Genomic DNA, 18,276 nt, shown 5'->3' on the forward strand with positions numbered 1-18,276 from the left:
GCGCCTTCCCATCCCACCGGCCCCTGCCACCTGTCCAGCCTCATCGCCCAGGCACCTGGCGGTCCCCTGCCTGCCACTCCTCACCACACCTCTGTGCCCTCCCGTACGCACAGCATGTCCTCTGCCCTCGCACTGCTCCCCACGTGACGCACCTCGTGATCCCTTCTTTGAAAATTCGGCTCAGCTGTCACCCTCTTCTGAGAAGACCTGTCCCCTCCCTGCCCCTGGCAGACTTGCCCCCACCCCCACCCCTCCCTGCCTGATTCACTCACCAGACTGGGAGTCCCTCCTCTCCCAGACCCCAGCCTCAGGCCTGCAGTACATGTGAGCTGTCTGCAGGTAAAGAGACAAACCGCTCTCTGGGCGAGTGTACCGCTATTATTAAATCACCAATTAGCACACAGTTAGCAGCTTAACAATCCTCATTTCTTATTCCATGAGTCAGGAGAGCTAGCACAAGTTCACAGGGTCTCCCAAGGCTAACATCCAGGTGTGTCGGCCAGGCCACGTTCTCATCCAGAGACTCAACAGGGGAAGAATTACCTTTACACTCTCTTGGGTTGTTGGCCGAGTTCACTCCTTATGGTCATAGGACAGAGCTTCTAGTCAGATGTCAGCAGGAGGCCACCAGCGCCCCTCGCCATATGGGCATCTTCCTGCAGCGAGGCAGCCAGGGGAGGCTCCAGAGGAGCACACCCGGCAGAGCAGGGTTTTACAGGACGTCACATCGTCGCTCCAGGGACAGCCTTTCACCTCCAACGTACTCTGTTGGTCAGAACCAAGTGTTAGGTCCCACCCTCAGCAACAGCGGGGGAGCACACAGAGACGCGGAGGTCTGGATCACGGGGACCATCCCAGAGTGGTCCTCTGCACACGGAGAGCAGAGGAAACCCTGCTGGGCGCTGTTTTCCTTGGTTGTAATTTGCGTTTTACTCCTCTCCGCAGGTGGCTTTGCAGCTGCTGGCTGAGGCGCTCTGGGACAAGGTGCAGCTCCAGTGGCCCGAGGTGCTGGGAAAGGAGAATCCGTTCAACCCCCAGATTGAACAGGTGTTTGGAGACCAAGGGGGACACTAGGTCCCCAAGGGATGTGCGTTCTGGGAGCTTCAGGAAACAGAAGTTTGTCATAGGGGCTACTCTCTCCCAGACCCGTGAGGCTCTCCATAGCAGCATCTTTGCAGTGGCTTTCTCCCCTTGAAGCGCGTGTCTGCATGAAGGCGTGGTTCTGTGAGCCTGTGGGCTGCCGGGGTCAGTTCCCTGCCAACTGACCTGTGCATACGTAACCTTGAATCAAGTGCTTTGGGTGCCATTGCAAGCAAGGGAGCATCTGTACCCTTGAATGGCTAATTGTCGTAAAAACAAATGAGAAATCCAGCATGTCAGGCAGCTTATCCAGGGTTGAGGTTAGGGTCAGAGTTAGGGTCAGGGTCAGGGTCAAGGTCAGGGTCTCGGTGTACCAGGGACTGACCCAGCCTCACTGGTGACCCTGAATGAGGGCTCCTTTTGGGAAGGCTGCTGGCTGGCTGCCAAGGACGCTCGCCCCAAAAAACTATAAACAGAAAATTAGGTGCAAACCTGAATATTTACTTAGAAAACAAATCACAACGAAGTACACATTTCTTTAAGTTGACAAATACCATGATCCCCACAAAGTCAGAAAACAGTGACTTTCCCTAGTCAGAAAATGTTTCTTTCCTTGGAGGTTTGTCTGACGTCCTTGGGCTGAGCATCGGATCTCCTGCTCCTACGGCAGTGGTTCTGTGATGTCACTGTCTGCAGATGGAACCAAAAAATAAAAGTGGTTGCTTATGTTTGATAATTCCATTGAGTTTCTTTATACCACTTATTAGTGGTGAGGTCATGCACAGTTTTAGGATTGTTGTGAAATGGGGAAGCCCTGTATCATTTCTTTTGTGTGGGAGCAATGGGGGGCCCACTCTCTGTGTGCTGTGCTGTGGAAGTTTTCTGACCACCAAAGCACAGGAATGCTGAAAAATTTGATTGCACCCCATTTTCACTGGCATGTCACCTCCCTCGCCTGTCTCTGGTGGCAAGCACAGATGTGAGGGGCAGTCTGTGTACCCCCCAGACACCCTCATCAACAGACACATCTTCCTACATTCTGCATCCCGCATATGACATCTTGCTAATTACACCACTGGTTTTTGTGTTCCAACATCTCGTGTGATTCTTAAGCACCAAAATACCAATACTTGTCGTGGTGTTTAGTTACTGTTTTTTTTAATCTGAAATCTTAATCATTCAGTGTCAAGATACACCCAGAGAATACAACACTAAATTTTTGTCTTCCTTTAGAAAGAATTCTATCTAATCCATCCACTTTTTTAAATGCTTCCAAATTACTTTTTTGATCTTCTAGTGTCTATTTTCAAGAATACTAGTCAAGTTAATCATCTTGTGTTGCTTTTGCTGCTGCTGTCCCTGTCTCACGTTTCCCCCCACACTGCATTTGCTGCAGATCCAACCGACTCTTATTATTCAGGGCAGTTGTGTCTATAAAGTTGCCCTGACCACTCAGTTGGCCAGTACTGAACCTGTGCTCCTAGGCTGACCGAGAAATACAGGTGACGTCCCAGCAGGCCTCTGATCACCACGTGATCATCGGCCGATCGATGCAGAACCTTGTTTTAGGAGCGCTCTCGGTTTAAAGGTGCCTTGTTTAATGTATAGCTGATTGATCACATGGAACTGAGGGCCAGCAGCCCTGGGACTCACCTCTGAAAGAAGCTTGTCCGCACATCTGTCTTCACCATCGGGCCCATCACAGCCTTCTTGTCCTCAGAAACACTAGACAGTATTTTAGCATCACGCTCAGATGACACTGTCAGCAGTGAAACCATCAACAAAAAGCACAAAAGGGCCCAACATGTGGCAATAAATAAACCAGGAAAAGAACCCTTGTTTACAAAAGGCAGAGCTTCGCCTTATTCAACCTCAGCTGGGGACGCGCAGGTCGAGAGACTGAAATTTTTCACTGATCAAATAGGGGTTACAAGTACATTTTAGCAAGAAGGCAAATTCACAAATATAGACTTTGCAAATAATGCGTATTGACTATGTCCTGAAATATCATTTATGGCCGTGAATATTCTAAAACAACTGTAGTTGCTAGACCCCCCAAAAAGAAGCCCACATATTAGTGTGTGCCCATGTTTAAATATTTCAGAATATTTTTAGCAGTGCGACATTTGGTTTTGGCACAATTACTTCTCTTTGTAGATCTCTATGTTTTGCATTATTTGTATTTAAAAACGTGGCTCGGAGAAGGGGTCCGCAGGCTTCTGCAGCCTGCGGGGGGTACACAACACAGAAAGGGCGCCTGTGCTGGGAGGGAGCTGTGAGTAGGAAGAACTCCACTGTCTGGAAGTCTGGACGCACAGCTCATCATTGACCCAACATTTCTGACCTACAGCCCCTTCCTGGTTTGGGAGCTATCAGCAGCCTTCCAGCTGGGCAACATGCTCTTGGGAAACGCTCATTAGAGGAATTTGCCTCAGACCTGGCGTGGCTCAGTGGGTTGGGCATCATCCTGCAAAGCAAAAGGTTGCTGGTTCAATTCCAGGTCGGGGCACAGGCCTGGGCTGTGGGTTCAGTCCCTGGTCAGGGCACATGCAAGAGGCAACCAATTAATGTTTCTCTCCCTCTCTTTCTCCCTCCTTTCCCCTTGCTCTAAAAATAAATAAATAACATCTTTTTAAAAAATAAAAACAAAAAGAATTCACCTCTGACCAATAAATACACTCACTGGCACTGTCGAGAGCAGTTTCCTAGGTATGTGAAGACTAGAATCCCAACTCCTCCTTCCACCTGAGACAGGGTGTCTTGGGAGTCCTCGTCCCAGCGACAGCTGTCCTGGTGGCATAAAGTGACAAAGGTGGCACCTCGCTTTGGCCCCAAGATGCACACTCACTGTGCTGTATGGACTCCCTGACAACCGACGCATCAGTATGCTACGGACGTGTGAGCTCCTCATTAAATCAGAGCACGGGATCTGTCTTTGCCTGGGAGGATGAACTCCTCCAATCTGATCTGTAGAGGATCCAGCATGAATATTCACACAAACAAGGGCTCTTTTAATCTGGTTTTTTGCTTGGGGTAAAAGAGAGTGGGGAAGGGTGGTTTTCAAAGCTTGTCTTCTGGGTTGCTTCTTAAAACCACAGCATCAAGATATAATAATGGTCTCATCATCATGAATCTGTCATTAAGGAGGACTACTCTTCTGGAGTTTGGGATGGATAGACACGCAGAGGAGAAATAAAGAGCACAAAACGATGCTTGCTGAGGTTTTTCAGGGGCGTTACGCAGCTGGCTGGCTGCTTTGTTTATAATTAATTACAGGGAGCATTTACAGGAACCCTTTCAGCCTCGGAGCACTGCAAAGGTAATGCAGGGGTTCACAGCGCTTCAGTCTGTGACGTGCGTGGCAGGCGGTGTGGGAGGACACATCCAGGGCTTTAGCTGCAGCCCCAGCTCAGGGCGGCTTTCAGTCTCACTTGAGGACTCGCCCTCCGAGATGCACGCTTTGCTCAGGCTCAGCAAAGCCCCCAGGTGCTCTCGTTCCTACAGTGATCTCCACACGGAAGTTCTGCAAACAACAGCTGGAGCCAAGACTATGCAGGGAGGCTGCTGGGGGAGAGAACGGATTTGAGGGAAGGTGTGTGGAGACTCCCAGCTTGCATAACTCTCGTGGAAAGAACAAACTCTGCCCTGCTGCCTGCTGGCGCTGGGGCACATGTCAAAACGCAGTCAGTGGGGCCCTGGCCAGGTGGCCCGGCTGGTTGGAGCATTGTCCCGCACACCAAAAGTGTCGTGGGATCAATCCCCGGTCAGGGCGCATACGGGAGGCAACCAATTGATGTCTGTCTGTCTGTCTGTCTGTCTCTCCCTCTCCCCTCACCCCTTCTTCTCTCTATCTGGGAAGAAGAGTGTCTCACAGTCACTCCTGAGTCAGACCCTGGCTTCAACTTCTTACCTGCCTCTTTGGTGATCCATTTCAGGCCCCTGCCATCCCGGCCACACCTCACCCCACTCTTCATTTTGGCTGTGTCTGTGCATAACTAGTAGTACAGTGCGGCAGGCAACGCGAAACTGCACGCCACACCTTCATGCCTTTCCACACCCCACCCCGCCCCACCCCACCTGGACATCTTCCGTGGGTGGATCCACAGGCTCCCTCCACTCTCCCTCGGCTCCTCCCTGGGGCCCTTCCCGGGGCGACTTCCAGAAGCGGGCACACGCTCACTTTATTGGGCAGAGCAGATTCTTTCTCCTCTCTGTGCCTTCCTCTTCGAGGCCCATCATCCACAGTGAATGGTTCACAGGGGAGTTTGCCACAGCAAACTCTCTGTGCTCCAGAGAGGAAGGTGGGCACTCTTCTGAGAGACAGAAGTGGCTTTGGTATGTGGCATTTTAAACGACAATAATAAATATATTCCTCTTGATTTCAAAATCTTTTAGATCCATTTCTGACTCAGAATCCAGAAATCACTGAAATAGTTAGAAATTTACTGCTTCAAAGTAAAAAATTTTGCAAGGCAAAAATATACCATACGCAGAGTCAAAAGACAAATGGAAAAATTGGGAGGGAGAGAGGACTACGACTCATTTCACAAAGATCTGAGCTCTCTAATATATAAAGAGTTCTTGAAAATAAAGAAGAAAAAGACCAATAATTCAATGTTTAAACTGGAGGAGGCTGTGAATGGGCAAAGTTCACAGAAGGAATCAAATGTCCATTACACAGAAGAAAACTGAAAGTGCGCTCAACTTCCATCATAATTAGAGAAATGAAAATTAAACTACTCCGAGCAACTTCCGGTTTCTGGTCCAGCCTACAAGGAGTTAGGAGGTTGTCACTCCATCCCAGCAACAAGTAAAAAGCTGAAAAAACTGAAAACCAACAACCCTTCTTAGATCTGCCAGAGACTTGCGGTCACAGGGCACGCGACCTCCAAAGCCGGAGAGACAGACGAGTGGATGTAAGAATCTCAACTTAGCGGATCAGAGACCCAGGGGCAGAAATCTCTCAGAAACTCTACTGGGGCATCATATCCAGGGTTTAAAAAAAAAGAAGACATTCTAGAAGGCAAAAAAAAAAAAAGCACAATTTGAAGAGACAGAGCAAGTATCAGACCAGACTCAAATGGCAGAATGTCAGAAGGGTCAAACTGGAATTTTAAAATAAGACATACTATTCAAGAATTCCAGACAACTGCAAAAGTTGTGACATAGACGTAAATGGGAATACCAGGAGAAGAAAGAGAAAAAAGAACAGAAGAAATATTTGAAACAATGACAAGTGGAAATGTCTTCCAAAATAATGCCAGATGTTAAAGCACAGATCTGGGAAGCTTGTGTCAAACAGGATAAAAGCCCCAAAATATCCAGGTATCTCATTTTCAAATTGAAGAAAATAAAGAGAAAGAAAATCCTGGAAGAAACAGAAGGGAAAAACAGCAAATGGTACTGAAATACCTGCGTGCCCACATGCAAAAATAAATAAATCTAGACATAGACCTTACATTCTTCACAAAGATTAACTAAAATTGAATTATGGGAATAAAGGAAATTGACAAAACCATAAAACATAACATAGGAGAAAATCTGGATGACCTTGGGTTTGAAAAAGTTCTTAGATACAACACCAAGGCCCAATCCATGAAAAAAAACAATTGATAAGCTGGACTTTGTGAAAATGAAAAATGTCTGTTCTGTGAAAGATACAATCAAGAGAATGAGGACACACACTACAGACTAGGAAAAACAACTTTCAAGAGACACGTCTGATACAAGACTGTTATCCAAAATATACAAAGAACTTTTCAAACTCCACAATAAAAAGAACTACCCAATTAAAAATTGGGCAAAATATCTGAACAGATGCCTCACCAAAGGAGATACACGTAGCAAATAAGCGTAGGGAACGATAATCCACGTCATGTATCAACAGAGATACGCACTGTGTTCCTAAATTGGAAAATTCATATTTTTCAGTCATCGATTCAACTAAAATTGATCTGTAGATTCAACATAATTGTAAGCATAGCCCCAGAGACTTTTTAAATAGAATGTGAAGCTGATTCTACAACATGGAGAGAGAGACAAAGAACCTAGATCAGCCAAAGCAATTTTGGAAAGAAAAAATAGAAGTGTTTCGCTCCCTGACTTAAAACTAACTGTAAAATTACTATAATCAAGATACCGTGCCCCTGATACCAAGACAATGACTCGGTGGAACAGGACAGAGCAGCTTAAAATGAACCCCATCCACACACATGGCCATTTGTCTTGTCACAAAGGTGCCACAGAGGTGCTGGGGGAAAGTCTAATAAATGGTTCTGAAATAAGTGGATATTCTTCAATTACCTGTTACCTCTACATAATACCATGCTTAAAAATTAAGTGGAGATGGCCCATGGACCTAAACACAAAAGGTAAAACTAAAATGCTTCTAGGAGAACACATTTTTAAAAATCTGCATAGTTTGTGGATAGGTAAGAGTTTTCCAGATAAGACACAGAAACAATTTCCAAAACTGAAAAACAATGGAACTAACATTATTCTGTTAAATTAGACAAAATTTTTTATAATTTCTGCTCAGCCAAAGACACTACAGACTGGGAGAAAATATTCACAAAATGGAGCTCTTATAAACAATTCCAGAACACTTAAAGGATTTTTACAACTAAACAATAAAAAGACATAGAACCCATTTTTTTAAATGAGCAACAGAATTGAAAATAGGCTTTACAAAGGAAGTCCTAGGAATAGCCAATAAGCACATGAAAAAAAAAGTTCAATACCCTTAATCATCAGGAAAATGCAAATTAAGCCCATGGTGAAATGTCGCTTCAAGCCCACCAAGATGGCTAAAAAGGAAAAGACCTAGACTAGCAGTGCTGACAAGGGTGTGCAGCAACTGAAACACTCACATATAAGCGTCACTGGAAACAATGTCTTGTAAAACTAATTATAAATCTACCCCATGACCCTGCAAGTTAAGTACGAACTATTTAACAGCATATGTGCACAAAAAGACTTGTACAAGAATGTTTACAGTGTCTTCATTCATGATAGCTAAAATCTGGGAACTGTCCATCAACAGGAGAATAGATAAACACATGAAATACGACTTGGCAATATAAAAGAAACTACAAACACACACAAAGGGGGGTCTAAAAATTATTAATGCTGAATAAAAGGACCCTGATACAGAAGAGCATATACTGTATTATGCTCTGTATACTATATATATATATATATATATATATATATATATACACACACACATACACACACACACATATATGCAAAAATTTAAAGTGTCTGTCAGGAGTGCGGGAAACTGGGGAGGACCATCTACGTAAGGGTTCGAGTTACACAGATGTACACACTCACTGAAACTCATGGGCTGGAACACTGAAGATCGTGCACTTCATTGTATGTGAATTTTACAGACAGAAGGGCAGTTCTGTGTGTGAACACATGTAGACCTATATCTGCTGTTTACTTTTATAAAAATAACCAAGGGGAACTTTTTCAAGTACCTTCAGCATAACATATAGATAGAGGTACGCCTATGATGAATCATTTTTATAACAAAGCTTGGAAGTCTATAAAAGGTCACTGGAAGAATCCATTAAAATGCTACACAGCGTCTTGTGGCTTGTAATGTTTTTACAGTCATGTAAAAAAGAGTTCTGTGTCCCTGTAATTGCTAAGCTATTGATTTCATTACAAGACAGAAACATCAGCAGGGGCCGGGGGCGGTAGAGAAACTGTGAGCTCCTGAACTTTGGAGTACAAATAATAGTATAATCTGGAAGAGGGAAAGACATAAGGGAAGAGAGAAAAAGGATAATTAGAATGCAAACTAGGGCCATGGCTCGTGAATTACTTTGAAAGCACAATTTTAAATTATCTTAATTCATTCCCTTCCTAAGTAAATGTACGGATTAAAGCCAACAGTTTCTCCCTGGCCTACTGGCAATGTTATGGAGCCAAGTGACTTCTGATGTCTCTGTTCAAAGAAGTAGAGTCCTTCAGGGGAGGCCGGGCTGGTGCAAACTTTGTAAAGGAGGTGAGACATCAATTAGATATGGGATTACATTGCACATGGTGTCAGGCTGGATGAGCTGTGTGGACCAAGTGTCCGAGAGGAATCTCTAACCCCTGGAAAACCTGGCATTGGGAGGGCTGGCTGGCTGCTTTAGAGCATTGCCGACTTCCAGCCAGGCCAGGCTGGGGGAAGGAGGGGGCTTCCCCTGTATCCGGCACAGGGGAGGAAGTCACTGTCACTACATTCTTTCTTGTGGACCCTCCAAAACACAAGGATAGTGCAGAAAATGGATGGAAAGTCAAAAGTTGGTGAGGAACTCCAAGCGCTTTTATTATTTTAGAATATTTAGTAATTTTTGTAAATGTGGGAAGCAACATAGCATTTTGGCTTTGGGAATCAGGCAGAGATTTGAATGTTGGCTCTGCTGTGTGACCTGGGGAAAGTTACTTAACCACTCTGAGCCCCAGGTTCCCCATATTCTTCTATCCTTATGTTTAACATTGGGCATCTGTGAGAATTAAGTGAAATAGCACCTGTAATACATCTAATACAGCTCTGCAAAGCCTTATCCACATCTCCAAAATCCAAAAATTTCCAACAAACGAAAGCTGTTCCTAACCCATTTGTCAGCAAAACCTGACATGACCTGACCTGTGGCTATTTAGTCTATTTTTTTAATTCCACTTAATGTGAACACTTATGTTTCTCTGCAGTAATATCAATGGTTTGATTATGTGGAGTTGCCCTGGACCCTTCTGGAATATTATGTAATATGTGGTACAAGCACCATATTCACTTTGTAAATTCAAAACATTCTGAATCCCAAAGCACACCTTGTCCCAAGAGCTCCAGATAACAGATGGTGAACCTGTGTGATATCCTCACTTTATTATTCATTTATAAATTCCCTATTCGCACTTCATTGTATATTGAGACCTCCGGCGTACGGATTTAACTTGCGCCATTCAAGACTTGTTTATGTGAGCTGATCACGGTTGATTTTGCATGCACTGTGTGATGTCAGCAATTGAGTTCAGGGTCATCTTCGGGAAGAGAAGCACAGTTTCTGGGCAAAGCCCCCTGCCACCTCCAGACCACCCTCCAATCTCCAGGACACGGAGCTTAACGGGGGAAATCACAATCACTCTCGTTGAGAAGACACCATGAACGAGGGTAGTTGAGGAGGGGAAGCACGGGAATGGCTAGACCTTTGGCGCAAGTCCCTCAGGCAAACTGAGCAGAGAGGCTGACTTCCACATTGCCTCCGGTCCAACCCCCGGACCAACTGGTCCGGGCGCCAGCCCCCAGTGAGCTACAGACCGCAGTGTCTGAGCAAGTTTTCATGTTGCGTGGCGCTCTGTAATACAGCCGAGGGCAGGCGACTGGAGATGTCGAAAGGTCTGACTTGTGGCAACTGGTGCTCGAAAGTCAGATAAATGAAAGTGAGCACATTTACAGGAAACGAGTAGTTCTCCATTCATCGCAGGAGGCTGAGTTCTTTGGCAGAAGCTGTTCTGAAGGATGTTACATGCTTATGCTCATTCTTAACTCCATAAAAAGCTAAATTAATCATTTAAAAACCTTAATTGGGTTAGGATCATAAGTAACCAATTCTTTTCAATGTTTCCCAAATGCCAGATGACAGGATAACAAGGCGAGCGGCACAACATACCAGAGAAGTATTGGCACCATCTTGTGGTGAAACTGAAAAGTGCATGTGTGTGCGTACCACTCTCAGCTGTTAAAAAAAAAAGTTTCTAAGATTTTATTTGTTTATTTTTAGACAGGGGGGAAGGGAGGGAGAAGGAGAGAAACATCAGTGTGTGGCTGCCTCCCACATGCCCCGTACTGGGGACCTATTCTGCACCCCAGGGATGTGCCCTGACTGGGAATCAAACTGGCGACCTTGGGTTCACAAGCTGGCAACTCAATCTGAGTCACACCAGTCAGGGCAGAAACTTTATTCTTAAACTGAAAGAGGTTATTGTCCCACAAGACAGTGTTATTTCCTAACTTCTGACTTCCCTTCGGGATTCTGTAATCAACACTACAAATTAACAATAGCAGACTGATATATCTTTCAAGTTTATGTTAAAAGAAACAAATGAAAAAAGAACAGTCTTATAATAATTAAGATATATATATCTTACTTCTATATACATTAAAAATCTGTATGATTTTTTTCCATAAAATAAAAGGCACATTTTTCATTTGCACCGATAAGTTTATTGATTTGGATATTTTGAGTATGTCGCCATCTCCAGCATGAATAATGTTGACTTCTCAATTAATATCTCGATTGGATCACTATCAACTTTAACTGGTCTACCCGACCTTGGGGCATCATCCAGTGAGAAATCTCCAGCAGGAAACGTCGCAAACCACTTTTGGCACACTCAGTCAGTCACAGCACCTTCTCCATACACTGCACAAACCTTTTTCTGCATTTCAGTTGCATTATTACCTTTCTTGGAATAATAAAGCATGGTATGCAAAAAATATTTTGCATTGCTTTCCATCTTAAATATTCAAATGGCTACACAAAAATTTGCCAGTTTTGATAAGTTTTTTTAATGCATGATGATATGACAGCTGTCACAATATGATCGAACAAAATTGTTGTAAATGAAGTTAAAGACAGCTAAGCACTACTAGAGCTGTGGAAGGGAAAAAACAAACGAACCTTTTGGCCAACCCTATATACTCGCAGGTTTCCAACACTCAATACTTTTAATCCTTTTAGTCTGCCTCTTAAAACTTTAAACAGCCTTTAAATGTATTAAGTAAATAATAAAGGCCAGTATTTTGAGTAATCCTTTTTAGCATTCAAATGTTGCGTTTGGATTAGGCGTGAGAATTCGGGAAATCTGAAGAGCAGTAGCAAGTATGGAAACAAGCAGAGACCACCCAAATGAGAGCAGGCAAAGGCCACTGATTCAGAACTCACTATACAGAGCAAGGCAGCCAGCCAGCAACCAACCAACCATGTTGGCAGAGATTCAAAGGTGGAGGAGGTGTGGGAGAGATTTATGGTGGAGAAGGGAAGGCTTCAGGGTGCCCTGATAGAAGGCCGTCAGCAGGGGCAGCTGTAGGGAGCTCATTAGAAAAACAGCATCCTAATTTGACTGGGTGGGGGTGTATACCGAGTTTTCTCAGAATGTTCCTAAATTGGTATTGGGGATAAAAATTAGGGAAGCTGTCAGTTGCTAATGAAGTCTTGGCTATTTGGGACCAGTTGGTACAAGGGTAATTGTTTGGCTTTCTGCACAAGTTTACTAGACACAGTGGCTTGCATTCCTACAAGTCCGACCTACAGATGACAACCTCACTTCCTGGGCTGGTGACTGTCGATAGCGGGTGAGTTTTCTCGGCTGGTCAGTGCAGAATGGGGGTCGGAGGTCTATTTTAACCATAGTTTGTATATTCAGTGTCTCGTATCAAAGACAACAGCCAGTCAGCCTGCACCTGTCCCTTCTCTCTCCATCCCTGTCCTCATTCTACTCGCAAGGGGTCTTGTGCTCACACAGGCGGACATGCAGACCACACGTCCACCCTCTTCACACCACCCTAGGAGAAGAACCCCTCTGGGCCAGCCATGCCTAGGCATGATGGCTGACCCTGGAGGGGATGACCGGGGGAAAGCCCCAGAGGGCCCCCACAAGTGAACTCTGTCCACAGGGTCCTGGATGCCAGGGGCCTGGCCTAGAAGGGGGGATGCAGGCCCTGGGTGTGCATGTTCCCTTGTCCACCTAGAGGAGGTGCATGAGCCAACACAAAAGGGGCTTGTGTCCAGAGCTTGGTGCACAAGGAAGAGGCCTATTGTCTAGGTAGCCACTTTCTGGAGGAGTCATAAAGAAGCAAATCTCCCAGCAAGCTCTGTTCCCACTTCCTAACAGACTCTTATCTCCAGGCTCAAGAGCAGGGTTTGAACACTGCCAGGCTGAGAGAGGTATCTGCCTTCTCCAGAGGCCCACCCGTGGATGGAACAGAAATCCCACTATGGTGTCCCTTCGGGGAATTCAGTTCTGTAATGCCCTCAGCAACCGTCACAAGCCCTTCGTTATGTAAACCTGTAGCAAGAGTGAGGTGAATGCCCCAATTTCAGAGTCTGTTCTCACCGGTAAACCAGTTGTCTGGATTATTAGTTCCAGAGACATGTTCATTGTATGTGTCTGTGTTAGCCATCAGGAATAAGTCTGGGATCTTACTGTGCCTTAAGACAAAGGTGCGTTATAAACTATAGATTTAAAAAGAGGAAGGAAGGAACAAAAGAAAGAAGGAAGGAAGGAAGGGACTTCCGCCAAGATGGAGGCGTAGGTGGAAACATTGTACCTTCTCGCACAACCAAATCTAAAAACAACAAAGTTTTAGCAACAAAAAAACACAGCCAAAGCACAGAAAATTGAACAATATGGGAGTCTGACAGCAATGAACCACTCAGCCAGACCGGTAAGAGGGGCGGAGCCAGCAGCAGAGCAGGTGGGGCAACAAAGATCCCCAGACCCAGGCAGCCAAGAGCAGATCCCAGGTGTGGGGTAGCGAAGGGCGGACCCAGTGAAGGAGCAAGGTGGCAGGCTGACCACAGTCACACATTTGCGTACAGATAAACCAGCGAAGGAGCGAGCAGTGAGACAGACCAGGCAGGCCCCAGCAGCGGGAAGGAGCAGAGGGGACCGCTATTGTCCCTCTCTGACCATGCCCCCACAGATAGCGTCACAACTCAGCAACCTGGGTGGCCCCGCCCTGGTGAACACTTGAGGCTCCTCTCTTCATACTTAACAGGCACGAACAGATCAAAACAAGGCTCAAGAACTCGGAGCCCCAGAGCCGGTAAATCTAAGTGAACAAGAAATTGCCAACCTATCAGAGGCACAGTTCAAAACACTGGTGATCAGGATGCTCACAGAACTGGTTGATTTTAGCCACAAATTAGAGAAACAAATGAAGGCTAAACTAATTGAAATGAAGGAAAATGCACAGGAAACCAATAGTGATGGAAAGGAAACTGTGACTCAAATCAAGGGAGTAGACCAGAAGGAAGAAAAAAATGACCAAACAGAAAAATATGAAGAAACAAGAATTTTAAAAAATGAGGAGAGGCTAAGGAACCTCCAGGACATCTTTAAATGCTCCAACATCCAAATTATAGGGGTACCAGAAGGGGAAGAGAAAGAGCAGGTGGAAATCTTATTTGAACAAATAATAAAGGAGAACTTCCCCTGCCTCTGCCAGGGCAAGTCCAGGAAGCTCAGAGAGTCCCAAAGAAGTTGGACCCAAGAAGGAACACACAAAGGCACATCATCATTACATTAGCCAAGATTAAAATGAAGGAGAGAATCCTAGAAGCAGCAAGAGATAAGGGGACAGTCACCTACAAAGGACTTCCCATCAGACTGTCAGTGGATTTCTCATAAGAGACCTTACAGGCAAGAAGGGGCTGGAAAGAAGTATGCCAAGTCATGAAATCCAAAGATCTACATCCAACATTGCTCTATCCAGCAAAGCTTTCATTCAGAATGGAAGGGCAGATAAAGTGCTTCTCAGATAAGGTCAAATTCAAGGAGTTCATCATCACCAAGCCATTATTATGTGAAATGTTAAAGGGACTTATCTAAGAAAAAGAAGATAAAAAAGATGAACAGTGAAAGGACAGCAAACTCACAGTTATTAAGAACCACACCTAAAACAAAAGCAAACTAAGAGGACCGCTAGATCAGGAGCAGAACCATAGAAATGGAGATCACATGGAAGGTTAGCAACAGGGGAGTGGGAGAAGGAGAAGAGGGGAGAAGGTACAGAGAATAAGTAGCATAGATGGTAGCTAGAAAATAGACAGGGGGGAGGGCAAGAACAGTAGGGGAAATATAGAACCTAAAGAACTTGAGACACGTGGTCATAAACTAAAGGGGGAATGGTGGGGGAGGGGTGTGCAGGGTGGAGGGGAATGAAGGGAGGAAATAGAACAACTGTAATGATATAATCAATAAAATATATTAAAAAGTAAAATAAAATAAAAAATCCTTAAAAAAGGAAGGAAGGAAGGAAGGAAGGAAGGAAGGAAGGAAGGAAGGAAGGAAGGAAGGAAGGAAGGAAGGAAATCTGCTCTGAGAGTCCTTTGTTATGTATGCTATAAGTTACTCCCACTAGCCAGTGTTCTTTGTCAAGGTTAGCAATGACAGTATCTTCCAACCATATTACGTTATTCATTTGAAAACATGTCAAGAACTGCCTGGAGACGACTTCTCGGTTTTGTTGAGGAACCTACTACTCAGTGTTTCAGCTATTCTTGCCGCCGCTGTGGCTGCGACAAACAGCAGACGGCAAGACATAGCTTTCTGACAAGGCCTTTGAGTTTTTCCCAAAATACTGCCAGCCACCAAGCTCAAAACATCTCTTTTCTCAAAAGCAGGATAGCTTGTATGCCATCGTATTGTGACAGAGGGAAAATGTTAAAATTAAAATGCAGAAGGAGCCCTTTTGTCTGACACGACTAATTGAAAAAGTCAATTAAGGTGCAGAAGCATTGTAAAAGATTGCACACACATCTCAAATCCTCATTTTCTTCATCAAACACAATGTAAGGACAAGTCCCTTTCTTTGCACAGAAGTCTGCAGAGTGAGTCACACGGCTCCCTCCCCACAGAAACACGCAGCATGCCACGCTGTGGTGAGAACCCGCACCTCGGTGTCTTTGTAGAATCTCTCATGGTTCTCACTGGGGGGGAAATACCTTTGGCCACCTTCACTTTCTGTAATACGTAACCCTGTAATTCATAACGACCTTTATGACGGGTGTGATCAGATCTGGGCACAAACATTGACTTCGCCACCTTCTCGTAGGAGCAACAGTGTACACAGGTGGTGGGGTCGATCCATCTTACCCGGCCAGCGAGGGACGAACAGGTGAGATGCGTCAGTGGGACTGCGTGTGATGCACGTGTGCACACCAACACCCTGATTCCTTGGGACTTCCGAGGGGGGACAGTTTCTGGGGCACAGATGAAAGAAGCTGAAAAGACAAGAGGGTGTTGTCTGAAAGAAAGCCAAGGGGGTTGGCAGGTTTTGCTGTGGAACAGATCAACCCTAACTAAGCAGCTAGAAACCGCACTCAGTTGGGACCTCACTGTCCCGGTGGTTTCAAGAGCCCAAGCAGGCTCGGTGGGCCTAGGGTCTCGAGGGCCACAACGTCCAGCCCACCTAAGGCCCCCTGGAACTTGAAGTCCCGTTCCAGGATCACCTGGGTGTTGGCAGAATTCAGTTCTTTGTGGTTACAGGATTGAGGCCCTTAATGTAACCACCCAAAACCCTTATTTTCTTTAATCCGGTAACACCTCACATAGGGCTTAAGGGAGGAAATTCTGTATGTAGCATGGCGAGCAAATGGCAGCGCTATGCCCGTCACTTCCTCCTCCAAGGAAGAAAACTTTAGCTTTCTCCTCCCGACCTGTCTGTCAAATTCAACTAAAAGTAACATCTGAAATTATCTGAAACTTGTCAGTAGGCGAAAAAAGACTTCAGGGGTCCTTCCAGTGCTGTGCGGTGCTTCGCTGCCTCCTGACCAGCGGTTCCCCGACCTCTGACCCAGGACGGAAGCCGCAACTTTCTGGTGCACAGGACACACTCTAACCGACCAAGCCTCACGGCTAGGGCTGTGTAGCGTGTTTTTTATTCATGCTTTACACTGAGTAAAATGCTTGGAATTCCTTTTTCCCTGTTTCATCCAAACTCCTTTGACATAACTGCAGGGAGACTGTCCTGCAGCACAAGCAAGCCCGGCTCGGGCAGCCAGGGCCCAGGGTTTCGGGAGACAAAGGCAGGGTGGCTGCGAACGCTCTTGACGTCAGAAGTAATGTATACCATGTCATAGAGAAGCTCAAAAGCCCAGAATGTGGCACCTGTCACACTGTCACCTTCTTCAAGGACTGAGACGCAGCTTCTCAGCCCTAAGTACAACCTGCTAGGAACCCATCAGCAGCTTTCTTTTGCAAAGGCTCCTGGCAACCTAACAGCTGGAGGGCTCTTGGGAGGCAGGGGCCTCGGTGTACCTGCCTCACTCACCTTTCTGTGTTAAGGAGCCATGCTCGGAAGTGTAAAGACAGCTAACCGGCCCCCTACAGTGCGTAGGTGCCCAGACCATTCTCCAGGGGGCCGTTCACACTTCATCCACCTGCAGCCCCGAAGAGAAAGAACTTCCGATCCTAAAGCACAAACAACTGTCTGTAATGGCCACAGCAAACGCAGAGGATGGTACGAGGTCCTCGCAGACCAGAGTCCCTGTCCTCACTCCATGTTCCCCCCAGACTCCTGTCGGTGTCCCTGTCCCTTCTCCGTCCCATAGACCACGGTCCCTACTCAGTCCTCCACCTCCTCACGGTTGTGTTCCGGTTCTAATTTTGAAAGCCTTCTCAAGTCCATGTACATAATAAGCATTGTGAAAATATTCTCCCTGCGAACATACTAAATATGCTTGAAATAGAGTCAACAGGGGAAGCATGCCTTACCCAGGCAACACGTGGGTCACAGTTTTCCGTCCTGAAGTTTCGGAGGGAAACCACATGACGTGTCTGCGTCACTCACTGCGCGGTGTTGTCTGGCCTGTGAGTGTCCTGTCTCCCCAAGTAAATGTCATCCCCTTGGTTCCCGTGTGTGTGTGTGTGTGTTTATATGTCATATCTATGTTTTAATAAAAATAAATGAAAACCTTATATAAATTTGTTTGAAAGTCAAAGCCTTCCTCCACCCAATACTGGTCCCAACCTCTACCTGCTGCCCTTTCTCAATAAAAGTTGCTGTGGTTCCACTTAGACTTTTATCTGGGTACAGTGGTCCCCCTTATCCACAAGGACACATTCCAAGACCCCCAGTGGATGCCTGAAAGCACAGAGAGCATCAGACCCTGTATATACTATGTTTCGTTTTCCCGAACATGCATTCCTGTGATGAAGTATAATTTATAAATTGGGCACAGTGAGAGACTAGCAACAGTAACTCGTAATAACATGGCACACTAACAACAATATACCGTAATAAGCTGCATGAAGGTGGCTTCTCTGCTCCTTAAATGTCTCACTGCGCTTCACCCACCCTCCCTCCTGAGAGGCACCGGGAGGACCATTCCACAAACACGAGGGTGCTGCCAGAACACATCAGGTGACTTGCGTGTTTGTTCTTGAGGGCTCATGGGCTCTTCGCTCAGCACA

The 18,276-nt window shown here is 45.7% G+C and overlaps 1 protein-coding gene across 3 annotated transcripts in view; it reads left to right on the forward strand.

The window, feature by feature from the left end:
* AOAH (acyloxyacyl hydrolase) overlaps positions 1-1,816 on the forward strand; it is a 131,079-nt gene extending 129,263 nt beyond the window's left edge. For all 3 annotated transcript variants that reach the window (XM_053661628.1, XM_037126482.2, XM_053661630.1), the window contains one exon: positions 946-1,816. In XM_053661628.1, coding sequence (XP_053517603.1) covers positions 946-1,074 — 129 coding nt within the window. In that variant the 3' untranslated portion in view covers positions 1,075-1,816. The remainder of the gene's footprint in view (positions 1-945) is intronic.
* Positions 1,817-18,276: the final 16,460 nt, after the last annotated feature.

The sequence above is a fragment of the Artibeus jamaicensis genome, unplaced genomic scaffold, assembly GCF_021234435.1.
Source record: "Artibeus jamaicensis isolate MK-2021 breed Jamaican fruit bat unplaced genomic scaffold, CSHL_Jam_final contig_1016, whole genome shotgun sequence".
In the NCBI taxonomy this organism is placed as follows: domain Eukaryota; kingdom Metazoa; phylum Chordata; class Mammalia; order Chiroptera; family Phyllostomidae; genus Artibeus; species Artibeus jamaicensis.